The following is a 23,411-nucleotide window of genomic DNA, read 5'->3' as shown; positions in this document are numbered from 1 at the left end:
AAAATAAAATAAAAAAGAGGCTGTCGCTCTGGCTTTTCCCTAATGCTGTTCTCTGTTACCACTTTCTTGGCCTGACGCTTTTCCTAACAGCACTTGGTATTCAGGCAATGCCTTAGCAGCTGATTTGTAGGTGCATTTTGACAAGTCTCATCAGGCAAATGCCCCCGAACGAAAACAAGAACCCCCCCCAAAAAAGGGGTTAAACGCGTGATCACCAGATGCCAGGGAGAAAGGCAGCAAACAAACACACGGAACCCAAAACAGGTCTCTTGCAAGTTGTCACTTGCTGTTAAAGACCATACAGTGTCAAGGGCAAAAATGAAATCCTGGCAGGAACCTCGCAACCAGAGAGAGGCATGCACTGTGTTGTGCTCTGATGACCCGTCAGGGGGGCTGTTTATTGGAAACAGGGCAGTAGGGGAAGCACAAGGGAGAAAAGGAAGGGAGGTGGGAGGGTGGAGCAGGCCTGCGGAGCGAGGCCTTCTGAACTATGACTAGGCCGCAGGCCTTGGCCCCTCTGTGGGCTTCACGGGTACCCGCCACCTGGAGCCCAGTTTATTCCCTTGCACTGAGGTCGCCCTCATATAACATTTTCATCTTAAACAACAGGGCACCAGGGGCCTTAAGACGCTGTAACACGTAAAACAAAATTGCAGCCTTGAGCTCAGTTCCATCGCTCAGAGGAGTCGCACCTGCTTTTCAAACTCAAAAATAACCTTCCAGAACCAATGGCGAATGTGAACCTTCCCCTGGAAACTGTCGCTCAGGGTTGGAGCCTGATGAACACAATCCTGTTCTTGGAGGGAACCGTGTCGAGGCTCAAAATCTCCGGATCTGGCCCCACAGCTGCGGCTTATTAGTTGTGCAGCCTTGGATACTTTTTTTTTTTTAAGATTTTATTTATTTATTCCTGAGAGACACACAGAGAGAGAGAGAGAGAGAGAGAGAGAGAGAGGCAGAGACACAGGCAGAGGGAGAAGCAGGCTCCATGCAGGGAGCCCCATGCGGAACTCGATCCCAGGACCCCGGCGTAACAACCTGGGCCGGAGGCAGATGCTCCACCGCTGAGCCCCCCAGGCGTCCCTCGGGGTTTAGCTTCTTAGGAACTGTTCAGATTCCACTGCTGAGGAACTCTCCAGACCAGGGCTAGATGCATCTCTTGTGACTCCATGTCCCACCCCGAGGAATCTTGCATTCACTCCCACGTGTTCGTCCCCTGCAGGCGGAGCTATCTGACAGCATCTGAGTTACAACTACCCACCTGAAGTATTTCTTCTTTGGGTTTTAATTACTGTCCAGCCAACTGGAGGCCAGCCACATGCATGCTTGGCCTTCTTGGGAACAAGCCAGGCACCAGTTCTTGTGACTCTAAATTTGAGGAAGTATGTTCAGACTCTCCCATTACCCCTTGGAAGTCCTCCCTGCGAGGTGGGGATGAGGGAAGTAACACCCCCAAACTTCATCCCCTTTGGGAGAAGGGACACTGATAGAACTGCAACAACTTGCTCCAAAGAAGTGTTGTCACAAATCTTCTCCCTTTCTCCACTCTGACCACTTTTCATAGAATCTTTCTCATGAAGTAAGAGGACGTGGTCAGGAAACTGATCCTCAGAAACTGGGAGTTCTGCATACGGTGACCTCCCTGACCCTCATCCCATTTCCCCATTCTATTGTGTTGGCACTTGGGCCAAGCAGGTGGAGACAGGGAGTCCTGCTCGCTGCAGTTGGAACTTGCACACATTAATATTTTCTGGAACATGTTTACCCTCGTCATTTTAGTCCTCGTATTTCCCAATTTATGTTTCCTGCATTTCTTTAAATTTTTTCTCCTTAAGAAAGAGGGATATAGCCATTGGGATAATACTTTTTTTTTTAACCTGTGCTTTTTCTTTTTTTCTCCTTTCTGTTCATTAACTTTGGTCAAGTACTTTAGAGGAAGGTCCTTACCTTCTAATCAACACGACACTTCCTTTACATAGGACTGAAATTTAGCCTGTTTAGCAATGGAGACCTCACTGCTTTGTAAAAGGCGTCCCATTTCATTGTTAGCTTAAGTTGTTAGGAAATTCACTCTCAAACTAGGATTCACTCATAGCAGTCCCGACTTCATATCAAAATAGAGCTTTGAGTTCTTCGCTCTTTGGCTTGAAATATAGACAAGGGCCACAATCCTGACCCCAGCTTTTAAGACCCTTGGTGGTCAGGTCCCATCCTGCCCATTCATCTTGGTTTTATTTCCTGGTACCTCCCAACAGAAGCCCCATATTCCTGCCCAGCCAGATCCCTTGCTATGCCTTGAGCTCTGGTTTTGCTTTCCCACTTATGCATCGGCACTTAGGCCATTTCATCTCCAACTCGCTTGCCAAATGTCTACCGATCTCAGTCTAATGGCGTCACTTCCCCTTCACTTTCCAGATCCTGCCCATCTCAGAAGTCCAGCTCAGAGTGTCCCCATTCTCTGATGACCTCAGCCCAAGTAACTTCTGACTTTGCATTCTTGTAACAGAGAATACAAACTTATAGAGCACTTTGCATGTTTTATCCCACATGATAGACCTTTGTATCCATTGTGGGTTAGTTTCGCCAGGCAGCAGCATCTAAGATAGACATTTGTGTGTAAGAAGTTGACTAGAAAGTGGTATTGGAACCAATATTTGTGCAGGAATTAAAGAAAGAGACCTGAGCAGAGGAGGAACTGGATAATGATGCAGTCACACGAAGCCCTGGGATCCCTAAAGCAGAGTCATTCTTGCAGAGTTATCCCAAACTGGGGCAAGGGCATATGCCTCTATAACCCATATCTATTAGACATTGGATGTGGACTGTACCTGGGAGGGGGCATGACCTTGCCAGCATAGCCTTCTTCAGTCAAGAAAAAGTCCTGGAAAGGGACTCAAGGAACAGCTGCCAACACTGGCAGACGCTGGGAAAATGATCTATTCCTGGATGGGTACCTCGGCAGCACAACGTGGCATCTCCTACGGTCCAGCCCTTGTGCCACTCAGATCAATCCACTTCAAATATAAGCTTGGGGAGCAGCTCCTCTGGGATTTCGGATTTTGCCCAGTTTTGCTGGAGGAAACATACGAGAGGAACATTAGTGGGATTCGCTGTACAGTCCACCACAGCCGACCTAGTCTTGAGACGATAACCAATACCCATCTTTTTCCTTTTTTACAATCCATTCCGTTTTCCTTTCACCAGCAACTACTGTGGTCTAGGTGACTTACCTGGTGAGATGATCCAGCCTCTCACCTTTAAGGATCTGAGCCTCCCATGACCATGCCCTTCTGGGCCATGACTATTGGACTAGTCTATACACGTCAACACGGGTTAAGGGAGTATTACAGAATGCCTAAGCTTATCACCTGTGGACCAAATACAGTCTTCCCCGCCAGCTTAACTGTGCGAATGCAGCCCTTTAAAGCCTCCTGGTTATCCAGGTCATTTACCTCATCTGACATAACTTCTCTCTTGTGGGACAAGGAGAATGAAATGACTGGGTAGCAGCAACAACTCTCAGTTTAACAAAACTCTTTCCATGGCCCTTGTGGGAGCTTTTCTCTTCTGGGGACCAGAACTTTTAAATTTACAGAGCCACATTTGTAGATAGCAAGTAAAAATTGCCCTGATTCACCTGGCATGGTGGTAAATAAAGCCACTTCCACTTGGTTCCTGGAACCATGGATTCTAACTCGTGGAGACACCGCATCATATCATGATTATTGATTTAAAACTACATGCTGGAAGATGTTGCCCCTTTCCAAGCCAGCACCTCAGCTAATCCATTCTAATTGCTATATGAGGCTAGTAGCTTCTGGGTGGTGTGTGGGTATGTGCCCAGTGGATCCCACGGTAATGTGCCCATTCTGCGCCTCCCTTGTTGTAAAGTGGATCCCCCTTTTTTTTTTTTAAAGATTTTATTTATTTACTCATGAGAGACACACAGAGAGGCGGGGGGCAGAGACAGAGGCAGAGGGAGAAGCAGGCTCCATGCGGGGAGCTGATGTGGGACTCGATCCCATGTCTCCAGGATCAGGCCCCGGGCCAAAGGCAGCACTAAACCGCTGAACCACCTAGGCTGCCTGTAAAATGGATCCCTTAATCAGTTACAGTGTTGGGTGGGATCCCTTGCAGAGCAAACACTATGTAAGTCCTTGTATGGTAACACTGGTTGAGGCCCTGCAGGTGGAAGAGGCAAATACAGACCCAGAGTGGATGGGGACCAAAGTAGACCATTCCTCACCAAGTGGTTGTTTGGTCTCTTTGAGGAATGGTGCTGATTAAAGGGCTTGGTTTTGGTTTCTGTTGCTGGCAAGTTGGATGTTTGGCAACAACGGTTGCTCTTTCAATCTTGATGAGTAGCAACTCATCCTGTTGGGCCATGTGTAACTTTACCCCTGCCGTCATGTCTGTTCCATTCATGTGTCCTTTGTGCCGACACTGGTATGACTGTGACAGAGGCTGGCTGAAATCCACTGCCCAATTTTTAAAATTTTATTTACTTATTCATGACAGACACAGAGAGAGAGGGAGACAGAGACATAGGCAGAGGGAGAAGCAGGCCCCATGCAGGGGGCCTAATGTGGGACTCGATCCTGGGACTCCAGGATCACGCCCTGGGCCGAAGGCAGATGCTCAACTGCTGAGCCACCAAGGCGTCCCTCCACTGCCCAATTATTTTGTTGACATAGTTATTTAGTGCCTATTGTTTGGTGGGTGCTCTCTGTTATGTGCTACAATGTGATACTAAGGTCCCCCCACTTCCCTAGTCCCCCAAAAAGTAGACACCAAGATGAAATTAGACATACAAGAGATGTAGGGAGGAAAATGCTTGAGAGGAAGAAATAAGGAGGGGACAAGAAGAGGCTCTCAGCAGAGACATCAGACTGCGATGCAGGTTTAACCCCTGTGCAGGAGAAAGGGAAGGAGGGCAGGTAGACCACGGAAGGTTTATAGTGCAATTCTAAAAAAGATTTTGCAAAGTTGATAAGACGGTTCTTAAGCTAATGTCATCCATCAGAAGAGCCCCTCATCTTTCAGTAATGAGCCTGCCTTGGCATCCCCACCATTTTCAGTTATTAGCTGGAAGCAGCCAGTAAAAACTACGGCCTTAGCATTAACATAGGGACAGAATTCAAGCAGAGCAGCTGGTGCCTTCCACCAATTACACATCTTACAGTTGGAGATCTTAGAGGTGTGTTCTCATGGCTACTCGATCTTCCATTAGTTGGTCATAATGGACTACCACATGTGGCACGTGTCAGTATGAGTGGAGAGAGGCATGGGTGTAACGGTAGTGGATGATGACATGTGGGTATGGGCCACCTGGTCATGCACCTCACCTGTGTCCCTAAATACTACTTGTGCCTGGTCCCAGATGAATCACTTTGGTCTCACGATGGATTTCTGGTTGGCCTGTTCAACCTCATGACATGACAAGGGTATCAGTTTCCTATTGCTACTGTAACAGGTTAGCAAAAATGAGGGTCTTAAAATGGCATAAACTTATTATCTTACATTTCTGCAGTTTAGAAATTAAAAATGGGCCTCACTGGGCTGAAATCAAAGTGTCAGCCACCACTGTGTTCTTCTCTAGAGGCTTTGAGGGGAAAATCCACTTCCTTGCTTTTTTTCCCGTTTCTAGAGGCCACCTTCATTCCTTGGCTTACAACCCTCCCTTTACCTTCAAAGCCAGAAAAGGCGAGTTGAGTCCTTTTTGTACTGAATTGCTCTGAACAATCCTTTTAGACCAAATCTCCCTATGCCTTCCTCTCTGTCTCCCATCTCTACTTTTGAGGATCTTTGCAAAATCTTTGGGGCTTACCCAGATAATCCAACATAATCATCCCATCTCAAAAGACCTAACTGTATTTGCAAAGCTGCTTTTCCCCTGTAAGGCAACAGGTTCACAGGTTCTAGGGTTCACACGGACATTCTGGGGGCCCTCACTGCCTACTATAGTATGATAGAACCCGGTCATGATGGGTGAGACTGGCTCCATGACCACTTGTTACCCATGGTCGGATATTCCATCTCTACCAGGGCCCAATAGCATGTTAGGAACTGTTTTTTGGATGATACATAATTCTCCTTTGCAGACATCATGGTCTTGCTGTAGGTCTCTACATTATGACTCTCCTGTTGGGACACACCAAAATCTCTACCTGGCATCTTTTCCCACCACAGATGCCTCTATTCTTTTATGGCCTGCCAGGCCATATGGCCCAAGAGACGGGGCTTCTTGTACCACATCCTGAACCTTTCGGCTCTGGGCCTCTCCATCATAAAGATGACAGTCTTTCATGTCACCAATTAATGGGTTGAAGCAATATATCTGAATGAGGTATATCCAGAACCCAGGATACTTACCAGGAATTATGTGCCTTTCTTCATCAGGAGAGATATAAAATCTTTTATTTTAATAAAATCCTTTATTTTGGAGGGAATTTCCCAGCCTATCCCAGATCACTAGACCTTTAAAATATCCCTAGCTTGACAGTCCCCTGAATCTTTACAGTATTACCCCCCAACACGCATACACACCCTTGGGAGCACATCTGTCTTACCAAGACCTCCAACACGCCTGGCACGTCTTGTTCATCTGATCTAAGATTCACATGATGTCCTTTACATAGTAGCCTGAGATATCCAGACAGGCTAGTTAGTGGAAAAATTAATTCAAGTCAAGGAAGACCCTAACTATATACGGTGTCTGTCCCAAGTAGATGTGAATTGTTTGTGATGCTTTTTCTCATGGAGATAGCTCGCTCAATAGCTGAACACCATATATCTATTAAGACTCTGCCCAGCGAAGAGACCACACTGAGCACTGTGGCTACAATTTGCTCCTATTTGGTAGTGTCTGATTGCCTACACACAACCACTAAGACCCATCTGGTTTTTGTGAAAGCCAGACTAATGAATTTAAAGTGGATTTGTGGCAACCACCATTCTTGCATTGTTAGGTCTTTAAGGGTGATGCTAATATCTGCCATTTCTCCCAGAATGCTTCTTTGTGTTTGCTTTTTCTTCCTTCTCCTGCTGAGCATGAGGGGGCACAGTTTCCCCTTTGGCTTTTCCCACTACGATAGCTCTTACTTTACAGGTAAGGACCTGATGTGGGGGGGTTCTATCAATTACCGAGTATTCCATCTCGGTGTTGTATTTGGGGACAGGGAAATGATCATGGGTGATCCACGGACCCAGGGCAGTGCCTCCACCAAGAACTGGACCTAGATTTAGGGTTCCAGACTGCTAAGCATCAATGTCAACTTGGACCCTGCAAGATGACCTCAAAATGAGCAGTTTCCTTTCTCCAGTGTGTAGAGTTCCTGAGTACAGTTTCATAGGTTTCTTTAGGAAGGGACAGAGGAAGTCATGGTCATATGCCCTTTCTGTACTGTTGCAGGGTCTTTCTTTGTGGGGACTTGCCTCCTCACTTCAGGCAAGAGATTCTGGGTCTAGGGACTGGTCAACATCTGGAAACAGGGCAATGGATTATGACTCTGGATTGGCATAGCTGTCCTTAACTTCTCTCATATTCATCCTTGATTTATTTTGATTGTAAAGATTGAGCAATACTTTTGTTGGCTGCCATTTATCTTGCCCTGGGAACTCTATGTTCTCTTAACTAACTCTATAGCTTTCTGTGGGTCGAGTTCTTCTGGCTGCCACTCTGACCTTGTTGTTAATGAAAACAACTGAGCCCAACTTGTCAAAGATGCTTAAACACTGCCACCTGGCTTCTATCGTATAATGATTTCGTCATGGCCATCGCTATTGGAGAGCTCAGTTCTGTAACATCATCTCTTACTGTTAGCCCTCAGAATCTACTCCCACCTCTCCTCCTGGCCTCCTAACTGGTAGGTAGGGTTAAGTCATGACATAATCTGGCTGCACAAGTGCTGAGTATGCTAAAAAAAAAAAGGAAAAGGACTATATCCCTAAAGCCGTGCATTTGCCCAACATACAGAATTTGACATTCCAGTTAGATCCTTGGGAGGTGGTGCTAAATGCTGCTAGGATGGTGTTTGGAAGCTGGTAGAAAACAGTGGCCTACATTTAATGAACTAGAAATGTCAGAGCTATTATGGCAGATGGTGAAAGAAAGGATAAAAAAGTCCTAGAACAGGACATGCTAGAATGAAAAGAGACTGACAAAAGACTAGAAAACCCACTGTACTCCCCTGATGGGCTCAGAGGACATTTGAAAACAACAAGGAATGTACTAGCAAAAGGGTCACTAGCGGTATAAGAAGCTTGGCAGTGGCTTTTTCATAGTTAGTATAACTTTCTAATAGCTTTCCCCCCTGATTAAGTAAGAGTTCTTTTTGGTTAATAAATAATAAAGGCATAAAATTGGGAAGAAAAACCTTTATTTGGATTTCATCACCCTGAGAAAACATCATTAACATTTTGGGGATCATTTTTTCATACATTTCTCTATACATTTATATACACCCTTGTTTAATTTTACACTCATTGAATACCGGGTCTCCTACCAGAACTATAGAGACCTTCCCTTTAAAAAACAATCTTATCTCCTCCTCCCATGTCCCTCACCTACCCAGTCTTTTAATTGTCATTCCCCATCATCCAGATAGATGTTAGCTATGTACTGCTTATTCATTCACCACTTTCTCCTCCTGATTTTAACACATGTAGTTTTCCTTTTTCTCATTTTTTTTCTTCACAAAAATGGGATAATATTTTATTGGTTTCTCCATTTCTTGCTTCTCTCTTTCAGAATGTCATATAAATCTCCCGCAAGTTAACTGTTCTAAATCTAATTCATTCTTTATAATGGCTACAAAACATCCCAGAATGTGCAGACACTACCAGCATTCAACAATTCTGTTACTGAGAAGCATTCATGTGGTTTCCAGTAATTGTTACTACAAATGATCCTGCAGTACCTGCCTTTGAACATATTTCCTTAAGCACTGGCTGAATAGTGTTCACTAAAACTGTACCAGGGATTGACATAAAATTTCCTATTCTATTTTTCCTGTGAGCCAATCCTTCCCTCTTATGAAAATCAAGGCTCCACGGGCTTATTTCCAGAATTTAAAATCTTTTAATCAGGCTTTCTAAAATAAAACCACCCTCCACCCTGCTGTCAAAGTTATTCTTATAAATCACAAGGGATGTCCTTTTCTGAACTCCTAATTGCCTCTAAGACAAAGACCAGATTTCTCAATGTGCATTCAAAACCTTCTCTAGAGGAGGACGAAAATAAGTTTCAAATTCATTTTTGTTTAGCTATGATCCTATCCTACACTTGGCAACAATGAACAGCTTGCTATATCCCCAACAGCGCCTTTTTGTCTCCTGCCACGGGGCCTTTATATACTCTAACTTACTCAATCATCTCTTCCATAAAGCCTTTGCTAATAATGACAAGCGTAAATTGCCATAATCTCTTTTGTATTTCCAGAGCTCTTGTTACATGTTTTTTTTTTTAAATACAATTTTTATTTGGAGTATTTTTAGATGTACAGAAAAGTTGCAAAGATATTACAGAGTTCCTGAATACTCTTCACTCAGTTTCCCCTTCCATTAGCACCTTCCATTACCATGTTATATTTGTCAAAACTGAAAATCCAACATTATCAACATTATTATTATTATTATTACTATTATTATTATTATTACCTAAACTCTAGGCTTTATTTGGTTTTCATCAGTTTTTCCACTTATGTCCTTTCTCTGCCTCAGGATCTAATCTAGGATACAATGCTGTATCTAGTCATCACATTGCTGACATTTAATTTATTGAATGCATTGTAATATAGATAGATAGATAGATAGATAGATAGATAGATAGATAGATAGATAGATAGTTTTTGTTTTAGAGAGAGAGAATGAGTGGGAGAGGGAGAGAGAGAATCTCAAGCAGGCTCCATGCCCAGTGTGGAACCCAATACAGGGGATCGATCCTACAACCCTGAGAGCCAAAAATCTTGGCTCTCAAAAATCAAGTCAGACACAACCAACTGAGCCAGCCAGGCACCTCAAAGTCTAAGATTAGTTTTACTTTTTTTAAGATTTTATTTATTTACTCATGAGAGACAGAGAGAGAGAGGCAGAGACACAGGCAGAGCAAGAAGCAGGCTCCACTGCAGGAAGCCTGATTCAGAACTTGATCCCAGGACCCTGGGATCATGACCTGAGCCGAAGGCAGACACTCAACCCCTGAGCCACCCAGGCGTCCCCTAAGATCAGTTTTAAATAAAGAACAAAACATTTTCTTTGTGATTAAAAAATATATTTATTTAGCCCACATTTCAAAGACAATATTTGTTTAAAAATAAAAGAAAAACTTCTTTAAGTTAAAAAATGAGCTCCCTCTGGTAAATGCCACCAATATAGCTTAATTTTAATGTAAATAAAATTGTTCCTTAGAGGTAGAGTAGAAATTTGAGAATGCCATGGCTGTTAACAGATACCACATATATCTGCAATTCCTCACCTCACTGCTTCCATTCTCTATTTATCCAAATCTCCCTCATCTGCACAAATGGATGTAGAACTGCAATATGAGAAATGTTATTAAGAAAATCTTTTCTTTCTGATTAGGTGGTATGTAAAAATAAAGTCAATCCATGTTGATTCACACTAATCTATTGCCTTGGCTTTGCAAGAATTGCTAAGCAATTATTATTTATTACAGCCCTAGCGAGCATTACAAGGTGGGAAGAAATATGACAAAGCAAAGGTGAGAAAACAAATTAAACCAGGTGTCAACTTAAAAAAGAATCTGTTGATGTAATTCATCACTCTAAGAGGTGAAACTAGAAAACTTCGTGCTCATCTCATAAAAACATGATAAAATCCACACCCATTCTTTATAAAAACTCAAAGCAGAGAGTAGAAGGAAACTTCTTCACCCTGATGAAAGGTACCTACAAAACCCTGCTACCAGCATCCTAATGGTAAAATATTATAAAGCTTTTCTTAAAAATTATGCATCATGCATATTATTTCCACTGCCATTCAACACTGTACTATAGATCCTAATCAGTGCAGTAAGGCAAGAAAAAAATCTATAAGCATTGAAATGAAAGAATCAAAATTTAATATGTGCAATTATAATGATTTCTTGCAAAGAAAAAAGCAACATTTCTACTTTAAAATGATCAAAACTACCAAGGGACCTGGATAGAAAAATCAATATATAAAAATTAATTTCATTCCTATACCTCAAAAGAAAGAACTAAGAGATGGAATATTTTACAAATCACCATTTATAAAAGAAAAAGGAAATTTCCTAGGATAAGTATAATTAAAAGTATGTAATATTTTTATGGATAAGATTATAAAACTTTTTTTGAACGTTATTTTAAAAAGGCCTAAACCAGTAGACAAATCTATCATATTAACGATAAGGAGACTCAGGAGAATACCAATTCTCCCAAATTATTGCTTTATAATAATACTAATCAAAACCTAAACCTTTTTCATGGAACATGACAAGCTGATTTTTAAAATTTATTTGGTAAAAATATACAAAATGAATAAAAATAAATAAATAAAAATAAAATTTATTTGGAAAAGCAAAATGTCAATACAAGAAAATCTCTAAAAAGAACTAGACAAGGGAGAGGGGAAGCACGAGCTTGTCCTGTAGGCTGTTAGGATTTAATAGGAATCTACAATCCCACAAATGAATGGTATCAGCCTAAGGATAGACAAGTAAATCCAAGGAACATAAAAGAGATCCAAGAAATAGACCACACCACATGAGTAAGGGTAATCCTTGATTGGCCTGTATAACTAATGCATCCTGAAATAGCTTTATTTGCCACAACAAAAGTTTCTCATTCTTCTCACCAATTGATGAAGCTATCCATCTCTCCCTGGTCCTCTCCTCCACCTTGGAGATCTGAACTACTTCCCTACTGTAACTCCCTTGATTCTCTGCTTCTAGCCCCAGGGTGAGAATACATAGCACGTAAAGACTCCCACCTGCTCTTAACTGTGGCACATCACTCCCCCCTCCCCATATTCCTGTTGCTGAGAACGCAGGCACAGGGTCTCAACACAACCACACAGAAGAATGGGGAATGCAGTGTTTTGGTGTATCCCCAGAAACGAAAAATGACATGATGAACAAGCAGTCTCTGGCAAAGAGTATGAAAACATATATGACAGAAATGGCATAGCTGATCCTGGGGAAAGTATTAGTGATTAACAAATGATGCTAAGTAGAAAAAAGCAACTCAAGGACTTCTTTCCAATGCACCCAAATAATTTTCAAATAGATTTAAAAATATCAATAAGACAGACAAAAGACAAAACTAAAAGACAATCTATTGAATGGGAGAAGATATTTGCAAATGACATCTCTGATAGAGGGTTACTATCAAAACTATATAAAGAACTTGTACAACTCAACACCAAAACAATAGAAACCCAAAGAAACCCCCAAATAGTCCAATTAAAAATGGGCAAAAGACATGAACAGACATTTCTCCAAAGAAAACATACAGATGGCTGACATATGAAAAGATGCTCAACCTCACTCATCATCAGGGGAATGCAAATCAAAACCACAATGAGCTATCACCTCACACCTGTCAGAGTGATAACAAGTTGGTGAGGATATGGTAAAAAAAAAAAAAGGAAGCCTCATGTACTGTTGGTGGGAACGCAAACTTGTGCAGCCACTATGAAAAACAGCATAGAGGTTCCTCAAAAAATTAAAAATAAAATTACCATATGATCCAGTAGTTCCACTATGTATTTATCCAAAGAATATGAAAATAGTAATTAGGAAAGATAATATACACCATTATGTTTATTGCAGCCTTATTTACAATAGCCACATTATGGAAGCAGCCCAAATGTCCTTTTTTTTTTCAAATGTCCTTTGATAGATAAATGGATAAAGAAGCTGTGATATGTATATATAAATATAAATATATATATTATATATTAGTCAGCCATGAAAAAGAATGCAGTCTTGCCATTTGCAACAACATGGATGGATCTAAAAAGTATAATGCTAAGTGAAATAAGTCAATCAGAAAAATAAATACTACATATGAATGAAATCATATGAAAAATACCATATGATTTCATTCATATGTAGTATTTATTTTTTTAATATTTTATTTATTTATTCATGAGAGACACACAGAGAGAGAGAGAGGCAGAGACACAGGCAGAGGGAGAAGCAGGCTCCATGCAGGGAGCCTGACATGGGACTTGATCCCGGGTCTCCAGGATCACACCCTGGGCCAAAGGCAGGCGCCAAACTGCTGAGCCACCCAGGGATCCCCTCATATGTAGAATTTAAGAAACAAACAAGTGAACAAAAGAAAAAAAGAGAGAAAAACCAAGAAACAGACTCAACTATAGAAAATAAACTGATGGTTATCACAACAGAGGTGGGGGGGAGAATGGGTGAAAGAGGTGAAGTGACTTAAGATATATTTATCGTGATGAACACGGAGTAATGTATAGAATTGTTGAATCACTACATTATACACTTGAAACTAATACGACACTGTACATTATACTGGAATTCAAATTAAAAAAAAAGAAAGGCAAAAGTAATATAAGAGAATATCTTAAAGATCTAGGGATTGGGAAAAAGTTCTTAACACATAGGAAACCACAACTATAGATGGGAATGATAGATAAAAATATATCATAAAGAAAGAAAAAAGACAAACTGGTACAAGATATTTTCAATATATCTAACTGACAAAGGGTTAGTACCTAGATGATAAAAAAGAAATACTAGTCAATTTTCACAAAAGATAATTGGATGGAAATAACTCTACTTCACTAGTAAATCAGAAAATTAGAAATAAAATTGTAAGAAGGTTCCATTTCACAACCATTTGATTGGAAAAATTAAAAAGTCAGACAGCATCAAATATTAGCAAGAAGAAGCAATAGGAAATCGTTTCCACTGCTGGTGAAAATATGAAACTGGTACAAAAAGTTTGAGAAATAAAGCGGTACTATTCTATGAAATTAAAGTGTGTGTACCCCCCACCCCAAGATATAGCAATTCCACTTGTAGACGAATGCCAGCACGTGTGAACTATGGCTACATCCTTCAACACAGATGATAAACCTGAAAATACAATGTTGAGGGAGAAAAACAAGATACGGAACGATACATAGAGTGCACCGTTGTTACACGTTGTTACAGAGTTAAATGGAGCCAATCAGTCTAAGGGTAGCTTAAGAATCTACACATCCAAGGATCCACACGTGTGTTTAAGAATCCACACTGTAGAGGGACAGTAAAGGCATGAGCAAGGTGGAGATTTAGGGTCGTGGACACCTTTGGGGATGTGGCGGGGAGGCAGAGCTGGACCCAGGCCTCAGGAGCCTCAAGGACACCCTATAATGCTGGATTTCTTAAGTGGCCTAATGGGTTCCCAAGCACTCATTTAATTAATAAGCAAGCATTGACATAAACATTCCCTTATGCATCCAATATTGAATTTTTAAAATTAAAACATACCCAGGTGCACACCTGCACACACAGAAAAAAGAAGTAAGGGCTCCCATTCAAGAGAGTTATTGATCTGGCCGTTGTTCAGGAGCAGAAAGAATGAGAAAGTCTATGTTCTCTTTTTAACACTTAATCCACGGCAAGATCCTCTGTTAACAATTAAAAAGCTTGTTTCCTTTTCACTGGTCTAAGGTGTCCCATTTTCACTTTTTTACTTAACATCAAAATTCTGTTTTATTTTTTTCCCCAGTGGCCAGGTTTTATCTGCTTTTCCTAGAACCTCCAAGCAAGTGCAGATTCTGCGGAATCTTACTACAGCATATGAGGTAATTCCTTCTTCATTTATCTTTACACTTGACCCTTGAATAGCACTGGTTTGAACTGCATGGATCCACATACACACAGATTTTTAAAATTTTTTTTGAGAAATAGAGTATAGTACTGAAAATGTATTTTTCCTATGACTTTGTTTTCTTAAAGATTTTTAAAATTTATTTGAGAGAGAGCGTGCACAGAGGGAGAAGGAGATGCAGACTCCCCATGGAGCAGGGAGCCCAATGCGGGGCTCGATCCCAGGACCCTGAGATCATGACCTGAGCCAAAGGCAGGTGCTCACCAACTGAACCCCCCAGGCTCTCCTCCTTACGATTCTTAATGACATTTTCTGTGCCCTGGTTTGCTTTATTATAGGAACACAGTATATGAGGCACACAATATATGAGATACGTGTTCATCAACCATTTATGTTATCCGTAAGGCTCCAGTTAACAGTGGGCTGCTAGTAGAGTTTTGGTGAAGTCAAAAGTTATAGGCAGATTTTCAGCGGCATGGGAGTCTGCACCCCGACCCTACACTCTTCAAGGGTCACGTGTATATTGGCTCCATTATGTATAAATTTTGTGTGCCATGTTCTCTCATATGTTGTCTCACGCACACACATATATATATACACATATATATGTGTATATATATATATACAGATATATATATATACAGCTGGTATAAACTCCTCTTTTTAAAATTTGAGATAGAGCACGAGCAGGGGGAAGAGGCAAAGAGAGAGAGAGAATCTTCAGCAGGCTCCACACCCATTGCAAAGCCTGACTCAAGGCTCGATCTCATGACCCTGGGATCACAACCCGAGCCGAAATCAAGAGTCCGACGCTTAAGGAACTGAGCCATGCAGGTGTGCAGGTACCCCTAAACCCCTCCTCTTGTAGCCTCCTCCCCTTCCCCACATTTGGTTGCTAAAATCAAAACTTCTTCATTTGTGCTATTGGCCTTTCAGCCAAATTCATAATAATGATACGTAGATAATTCAAGTGCATACTTACGGAACACCTGGGTGGCTCCATGGTTGAGCCTGTACCTCTGGCTCAGGCCATGACCCTGGGGTCCTGGGATCTAGTCCTGCATCAGGGTCCCTGCAGGGAGCCTGCTTCTCCCTCTGCCTGTGTCTCTGCCTCTGTGTGTCTCATGAATAAATAGATAAAATCTTTTTTTTTAAAAAAGTGTATACTTGCAAACATGTTATGACAGTAGAAGCCCAATAGAACTTTGCTCATAAAGCAATGGTTTATAAAAGCAGCAAAACCATGAGGGAACATTTATCAAAATCTTATGCCTGGGAACCATCTCCGCAGAATGCTTACGGTGTAGAAAGCTGACAAGAGTTACAAAATGTCATGGTAGAAAATTGATGGCTCTCTATTTGTCAGTCAAGGTTCTCTAAGAAGCAGACGTCAAAACCAGATTAAAGATGCCAGAGAAGGGGACGCCCAGGTGGCTCCGTGGTTGAGCATCTGCCTCTGGCCCAGGTCGTGACCCCAGAGTCCTGGAATTGAGTCCTGCATGGGCTCCCTGCAGGGACCCTGCTTCTCCCTCTACCTTTGTCTCTGCCTCTGAGCATTAACTTCACTATTTCCAATGAAATAATAACAATAAAAATAACGACACCTGCCAAGCCTATAGCTAAGGGTAATTATAATAGGCAAAGGAAATGGGTGTGAAAGTGCTTGGAGAGAGCAGAGTCAAATCGAAAAAAAAAAAGTAAATATTATTGGAAGGCATGACCCAAAGTCCATAATTAGATTAAAGAAAAGCAATACTGACAGGATAATAATGTCAGTTCTTATTAAATTGGAATTTTTATTAAAGTCAACACTTAATGAACTATCTTTCTAGACAGAATTTCATTTCTCCTTTACACATCTGACATGCACAGTCGGCTCTATAATTGGGTCATAAATATATTCATTCACTCATTTATTCCAGTCTCACCAAATATTTATTGAGTGCCGTGTAGGTCCCAGGCTCTCTTTAGCAACTGGGGTTCCACAGAAGAATAAAACAAGCGCCCTGCAAAATAAATGTTTACACTGCCACATGCGGGAATGGTGACCAGTGGCCAGGAAATGTCCTTTTCATTTTTCCTATTGACACACTTTTATGGCTTTAGCCACAGAAGACAATGATGTGAACAAGTGTTTTTGTTTTTATCAATTTTCCCCTTGAAAATGCAGATTGTTCTCTGGCAGCCAGTAACAGCCGAATTTATTGAAAAGAAGAAAGAAGTCCATTTTTTTGTGAACGCATCCGATGTAAGCAATGTGAAAGCTCATTTACACGACAGCACCATCCTATTCAGGTAGGCATCATTCAATATGGATCGAGTAGCCGTTATAAGCAGCTATGATGCATTTTACCAGCAGATAATAGAACTGCTTCCTGGAAAAATAAACACATCGAACATGGCAACATGAAATCTCTGATTTCATGAATTCAGAGATTCATGAAATCTCTGAAGTGGCCTGGGGATGAAACCCAAGTGGCTGGAGCTCTTCGACCTTGGAGGAGTGGCTTAATCTCTCATGCCCTAGGTCCCTTATCTAGAACGCGTCAGACTCGGGGATCTGGGGAGCCTCTTATAGTTCCTCCTCATTCCTTCCTTCTCATAGTCCCTCCCTTCTGTGCCTAGACCTGAGGAACAAAATTTTCATTCATCTTAGTAGGTTTTGTTGGTATCTCTTGAAAAAGCAGCTGCTAAAGGGGATTTCTGGTTCCTTCCTTGCTTCACAAGGTCAGTGAGCATTCCTGAATGTCCGGCCCTCAACTAAACCTTGTATCAGAGGCAATTTCTGTTCAGACTCCATGTCCCCTTCCTTTTGGATTCTCCTGTCCCAAGCCTCCTTCCTGCATCCGCTACCTAAGAGCCAGTCTTCCGCCAGCCACCGTGGCACCTCCTGGAGGCCAGGCTCCCTTCTGTGTATCACCGGGCGGCCTTTGGAGAATAGGCCACGACCATTATTCACACTGTGTTATAGGTGCTCGCTGCCTCCCAGGAACTGTGCCGAGCCCTCCTACATGCTGCTTTGTTTAATTCTTATTTAGCTCTGTGAGGTACTATCCTCATTATGCAGATGGAAAAATGTTTCATAGGTCACAAAGGAATCTCACAAGATCACACCGCACACAACATAGCAGAGCTAAGAGTTGAACTCAGACTTTTCTCATGTCAAAGCCTTGCCTTTTATCTGTTGGCCTTAAAAAAAAAAAAAAAGAAAATGATACAAAAATGATAGTCAACACTCAAACCAGTAATCCCAAGTGACGGAACAGCTTAATTCAGTTAAAATGCTTGCGTAGTTAACAACGTGGCACTCGTTAAGAGAATTAAACAAGCTCTCTTTCTGATGCCTCCCCTTTCCCTGTGCCTCCAGAGGTTTGATCGTCTTTAGCTCTGCAGAGCATCGGGTACAGGTCAATGATTGTCACAATGAAAAACAAAAAGGAAAGGTTTTCTGCTTCTCCTTGGTCCTTCACTGAAAGTAGAATAATACCTTGTTACTCTGGATTTCAGAAAATCATCTGTTGACCTATGTTAAAGACACCGATGAATCACAATAGAGGAATGTTGGTAATGGTGGGAAAAGGGAGAGGCCCTCCAAGATCCCACGTAGGAGCCACTTTCTCTCCAGCACCATGTGGCCCCTGAATGTCAGCACTGCTTGCTGCAGTGTCAGGGGTTATTGTGTGCACCCTGATGAATTTTGGCTCAGTGGATTTCCCCGTGATGTTTTCCCCATGCGCACCTGTTGCTGTGCCTGCAATGGGCCACGGGAAAATGAGTCCGATTTAGAAACCAGCTCTCCGGGATCCCTGGGTGGTGCAGCGGTTTGGCGCCTGCCTTTGGCCCAGGGCGCGATCCCGGAGACCCGGGATCGAGTCCCACGTCGGGCTCCTGGTGCATGGAGCCTGCTTCTCCCTCTGCCTGTGTCTCTGCCTCACTCTCTCTCTGTGACTATCACAAATAAATAAAAAAATTAAAAAAAAAAAAAAAGAAACCAGCTCTCCCTCTGGTTTTCCCCAGAGTCTTGGTGGAAGAAGTGAAAGATCTTATCCAACAGCAAACCTCCAACAACACCCTCAGCCCCCGGACCTCCTCCTCCTTCTATGAACGGTATCACCCACTACATGAAGTAAGTCATTACATTTCTCTCCAAAATTCCAATTTTCGTTTCATTAGCATTGCCATTTCAACCATGTGGGATATTATGAAAAATATAATTAGTGAAAGAGGGTAAAAAAAAATCATGATTAGGTTGATTATACAGTGGTAACTTATCCTCTTGTAGGTTGTCTTTCCTGAGAAGATTGCATCATGTTTGGTAAACTGCCTCTAGTAGGCTGTTTGTCCATAGCTGAGAGTATCTCTAACCACTAGGAGTAATACTGCATGCTAAGGAATAACCGGAAATTTAAAAATAGAGCCTTTTCATTGAAACTGCACAAAAAGTTTAACAATCCAATGAATCATGTCTTTTTGGACCATTACTTTGATTGTACTCTTACTGAAAAATTGCTACATTATCTCACTGAATTAAAGGAATTTATTCACTCGCATTTAGCACACTGTAAACAAGTGCATTTTATTCCCCCTTAGGAAGAATCTATTTAAACTAATAATAATAACAACACCTGTATTTTAATCTTTAAGAAGTTGATTTTTTTTTCTATCACTACTTACAGGTTCTAATTTTTCTAGAGGGAGCCTAAGAAAGATGCTGGGGCTCAATTGACCAGAGTAAGCTTTCATGTAATACTCCATATTTGTTAGTTGAGAGGGTAAACTCCTTGGAGGACTTTCTTTTTTTATATATAGTATGCTCCAAGTAATAAAAATCCCTCAATACCTTTTTCTTTCCTTGGAGTATGCTGTTATACTGCTTAATATAAGCATTTTTATCATCTTTGGCTTGCTGCCCAGAAACTGTTGGGGACTATATCCATGTTTTTAAGACATCTAAGACTTAAGAATCAATTTTCTATTTAATCTTCAAAAGCATCTGTTCCTTTCCAGTTAGTTAAACCAGAACTCAGTCTGCTTCTCGAATCAATGTGCCTGGCTGATTGATGGGGAGCTTAAAATTGCATCCCCCTCCTTTATCTCTCCTCCCTTGTCTCTGTTCTGCTGCGACCTCTTCCCTCCAGGGTCCATTATCAGCCCTGCAGAAGCAAACTCGATGCCAGCAGTTGAGAAGCTCGGTCAGCATGATTTCCAAAATGGGGAAGATAAATATGTCACTGCTGTGCTGAATTTGGTCGAAAGACGGGAATGCCTTAAGAAGAAGGGTTTTTAAATATTTTTGAAGTATTTTTTAATTATTTTGTTCAAGAAGGTTACTTTTTCTTACCTTGTGTCCAGGACAGAGTTGGGAAGATATGGGGGGGGGGGGGGGTGAGAAGGAGGGTGAAGGAAAGGCCATGGCTGTATTAGTCTGCCCTAACAAAGTGCCACAGGCTGGGTAATTTAGACCACAGAAATCTATTCTCTCACAGCTCTGGAGGCTGAAGGTGCACAATCAAGTTGTCAGCAGGGTTGGTTTCTCCTGAGGAGTCTTTCCTTGACTTGCAGATGCCTGTCTTCTCACTGTGTCCTCACGTTCCCTTCTCTCTGTATACACGTCCCTGGTTTTTCTGTGTGTGTTTATGTTCTAGTCTCCACTTCTTATGAGGACACCAGTAAGTTTGGATTAGGGCCGACGGTAACAGCCTCATTTTAACTTAATTACCTCTTTAAAGGCCCCGTCTCCCAAGATAGTCACATTCTAAGCTACAGGAGTTTAGAGCTTCAATACTTGAATTTGGAGGGGAACACAATTCATTTCATAACAATGACATCGAAGAACACATTTTGGACCTCTCTTCCCTCCTATCCTCAATCCTTTAGGGTTCATAGGAACTGTGGCCATCTTCTCTCAGGAAATTCCAAGGCCTTCCTTCCCCTTCAGCATTGATCTCCCCTTCAGCCCCTACCACAAGGTCCCCTGGTGGGCAAGAGGTGTTCTTTTGTCATTGATTCTCACTAGGACACCTTAATCTACTATGGAAAGAAAAACAAATGGCAAAAAAAAAAAATACTGCTTAAAACAAATAGCAAAAGAAGCAAGTTATTCAAAGGATGTTACCTTCATTACACCAGATTAGATTGTGAAATGAATCAAGGATTCGGTAAAGCTGCCTTCATCCAATGCCACCTCCTTGGTTGGAGGAAATCTACTGAACCATGAATACTGTGACACAAATGAATCAAGGATTCGGTAAAGCTGCCTTCATCCAATGCCACCTCCCTGGTGGGAGGAAATCTACTGAACCATGAATACTGTGACACAAAGTGGTTCCTTGTAGTAGATCTCTCAGATGTACTCATGCCTTAGAAGAGTGGCATGATAAACAGAGACCCATTGAGGAAATCTCTGATGGTTAGATGCCCAATACCTCAGACACAGACAGCATCGGTATTTGGTGACAGGTAGGCCTTCCAAGAGCTTCTTAATTCCCAGCACCGGACAACCACTCACCCTAGTTATATTACTCTAAGAGGATCCGTGGGCAAATGGTGTTGCAGTTCCCATCAGCTGAGATTGCAGTCTGAAATTACCTCTTGGTAAGATCCTAGAGATAAGGGCAAGGGTTGGTCATTCCCATTTCAGAAGGTATAAAAATACAAGTATGGCCCTTGAGAAGTTGGTCTCCATTAAAACATGACTGAATTCCAACATTCAAACCCTGCTTTGAAGTGGGCACTACCCTAAAATCAGGGCCAGGAGGTTTTATTTTTTCCTTCCACTGTCATCTTGACAATCACCAGTACCACTAGACTTCCAGCCAAGAGAAAGTTTCTGAATCAAGCTTCTCAGAGAAAGAGAATATTTTTCCTCCAGATTGTCCTCACCCTTGCCTCCTGTCATTTTACGCATCTTGTTGTGAGTACACAGGTCTCTAGTGGGAAACAATGGCACTGCTATTTATCCTGTACAGAGAGAGCGCCCGGGACTACCTCAGGTTACCCTTGAAAAGTGAATATTAAAAAAAAAAAGTCCCATAGAAATGTGAATTCACAAATGAATGGTAAAGAGGATATCACACACAGAGGCAGGGATTCAGTGTAAGAGCCTTTAAAAATAACTTTCTGGAGATCTACTTTAAAGATTAACTTTTCCTACTTTGTCATAAGTTTCTTAGTCCTTTTCTTTTTTTTTTTTTTTTCCTTAGTCCTTTTCTACTCTTTCTTTAAACCTTGATGTTTTGAAAACCTTAATTGTATTGATTTTCCTAAATAGGCCCAACGGCTTTGGTTCTTCATTCTTTCTTTATACAAAACTTTTAAAGGGACCGCCTTGCCTTGAAGAAGTTGTCTGCTTCCTTTGGCCAGGGAAATGCCTTGAACTTGCTCTGTGACTGACTTCTGGTTTCTGTTGTGATAGATCTACACTTGGATGGAAATTATATCTGAGAACTATCCTGAGATGGTTGAAAAAATCCACATTGGATCCTCATACGAGAAGTACCCACTTTATGTTTTAAAGGTGTGTTGTGGGGAGACTCATTGATCTCTCAACCTTGGAGAACGTGTTAATTCTTTCCTGCTGTTTATTATAACTTGGATTTTTTTTTTCTTTGAGCTATGGAAATATTTGTATTACAAGTGCTCCTCAATTTCAATATCCAGCTATTTGGGGATTGGTTTTTACCTTTACATTCTTTCCCTTACTAATGCAGCATTGGTACATGAAAACCCTATTTTTAGACTCTTCTCTGTCTCTGTTTTTTGTGACATAGATAAGCCATTTAACCTTCCTGAGTTCAGTGGCTACCTTCATAAAAGGAGGGGAGTTGTCTGGATTATTTTTCCACATTAAGTGGAATAAGGACTTTATTTACTATCATCGCCACCACCTCTGACTGGCTTACCTAGGGGGGAAAAAACAGATAGGAATCTGTTGTTAGACAAACACTGACACTGATGTAGTTTTTGGAATGAAAGAAATAATAACCAAACCCAGGGAAGGATAGGAACCAGGGCAATGTTGGGAGCCTTGGCAGTAGGGCTGATATGATAGCTTCTGCTCCAATCCCTATCCATTTGGTTATTTACTTTTAGTTGAATAAATTGACATTAGTAAAGGTCAGTGAATATGGCCAAAGAATTTTTGGGAGCCATGAAACCATACTAATTCCTGCTGTTAATTTCTAATTCTGCATCTCTTTTTCTAAGCAGTTTCCTCTGCTCCCCACGTCCACCAAAAAAAAAAAAATTAAGAAGTTCTAAAAAAAAAAAGTGTCAGAAAAATACATTTGATTTAATAACACTTAATTTACATATAGTTTCCCAACATTATCTATCTAAATTGTGAGAGGAGAACCTCCTTAGTCATCCAAAGGTGAGATTTCAAGTTGGGGTTTCTGGATTTTCATCTGTTTTGACAAGAACCTGCCATACAAACTCAAGCTAGATGTATGAAACTCCAGGTCCTCTTGACAGCTGAGTTGGTCCATCAAGTTGGATCCATGCAATTGTGGTCTACCTGCCCATGACCTTTGCTTTCAGCCATATTGTGTGCACTCTTTAGAACCTGTGTTTCCAGGACCC

The 23,411-nt window shown here is 41.5% G+C and overlaps 1 protein-coding gene across 1 annotated transcript in view; it reads left to right on the top strand.

Moving 5' to 3' along the window:
- CPB2 (carboxypeptidase B2) overlaps window positions 1-23,411 on the top strand; it is a 51,588-nt gene that overhangs the window by 2,825 nt on the left and 25,352 nt on the right. The window contains exons 2-5 of the mRNA XM_077855684.1: window positions 14,730-14,805; window positions 17,002-17,126; window positions 18,849-18,957; window positions 22,246-22,347. Coding sequence (XP_077711810.1) covers window positions 14,730-14,805; window positions 17,002-17,126; window positions 18,849-18,957; window positions 22,246-22,347 — 412 coding nt within the window. The remainder of the gene's footprint in view (window positions 1-14,729; window positions 14,806-17,001; window positions 17,127-18,848; window positions 18,958-22,245; window positions 22,348-23,411) is intronic.

This window comes from Canis aureus, chromosome 17 (genome assembly GCF_053574225.1).
Source record: "Canis aureus isolate CA01 chromosome 17, VMU_Caureus_v.1.0, whole genome shotgun sequence".
NCBI classification, from domain to species: domain Eukaryota; kingdom Metazoa; phylum Chordata; class Mammalia; order Carnivora; family Canidae; genus Canis; species Canis aureus.
This window is presented reverse-complemented; position numbering and strand designations above follow the sequence as displayed.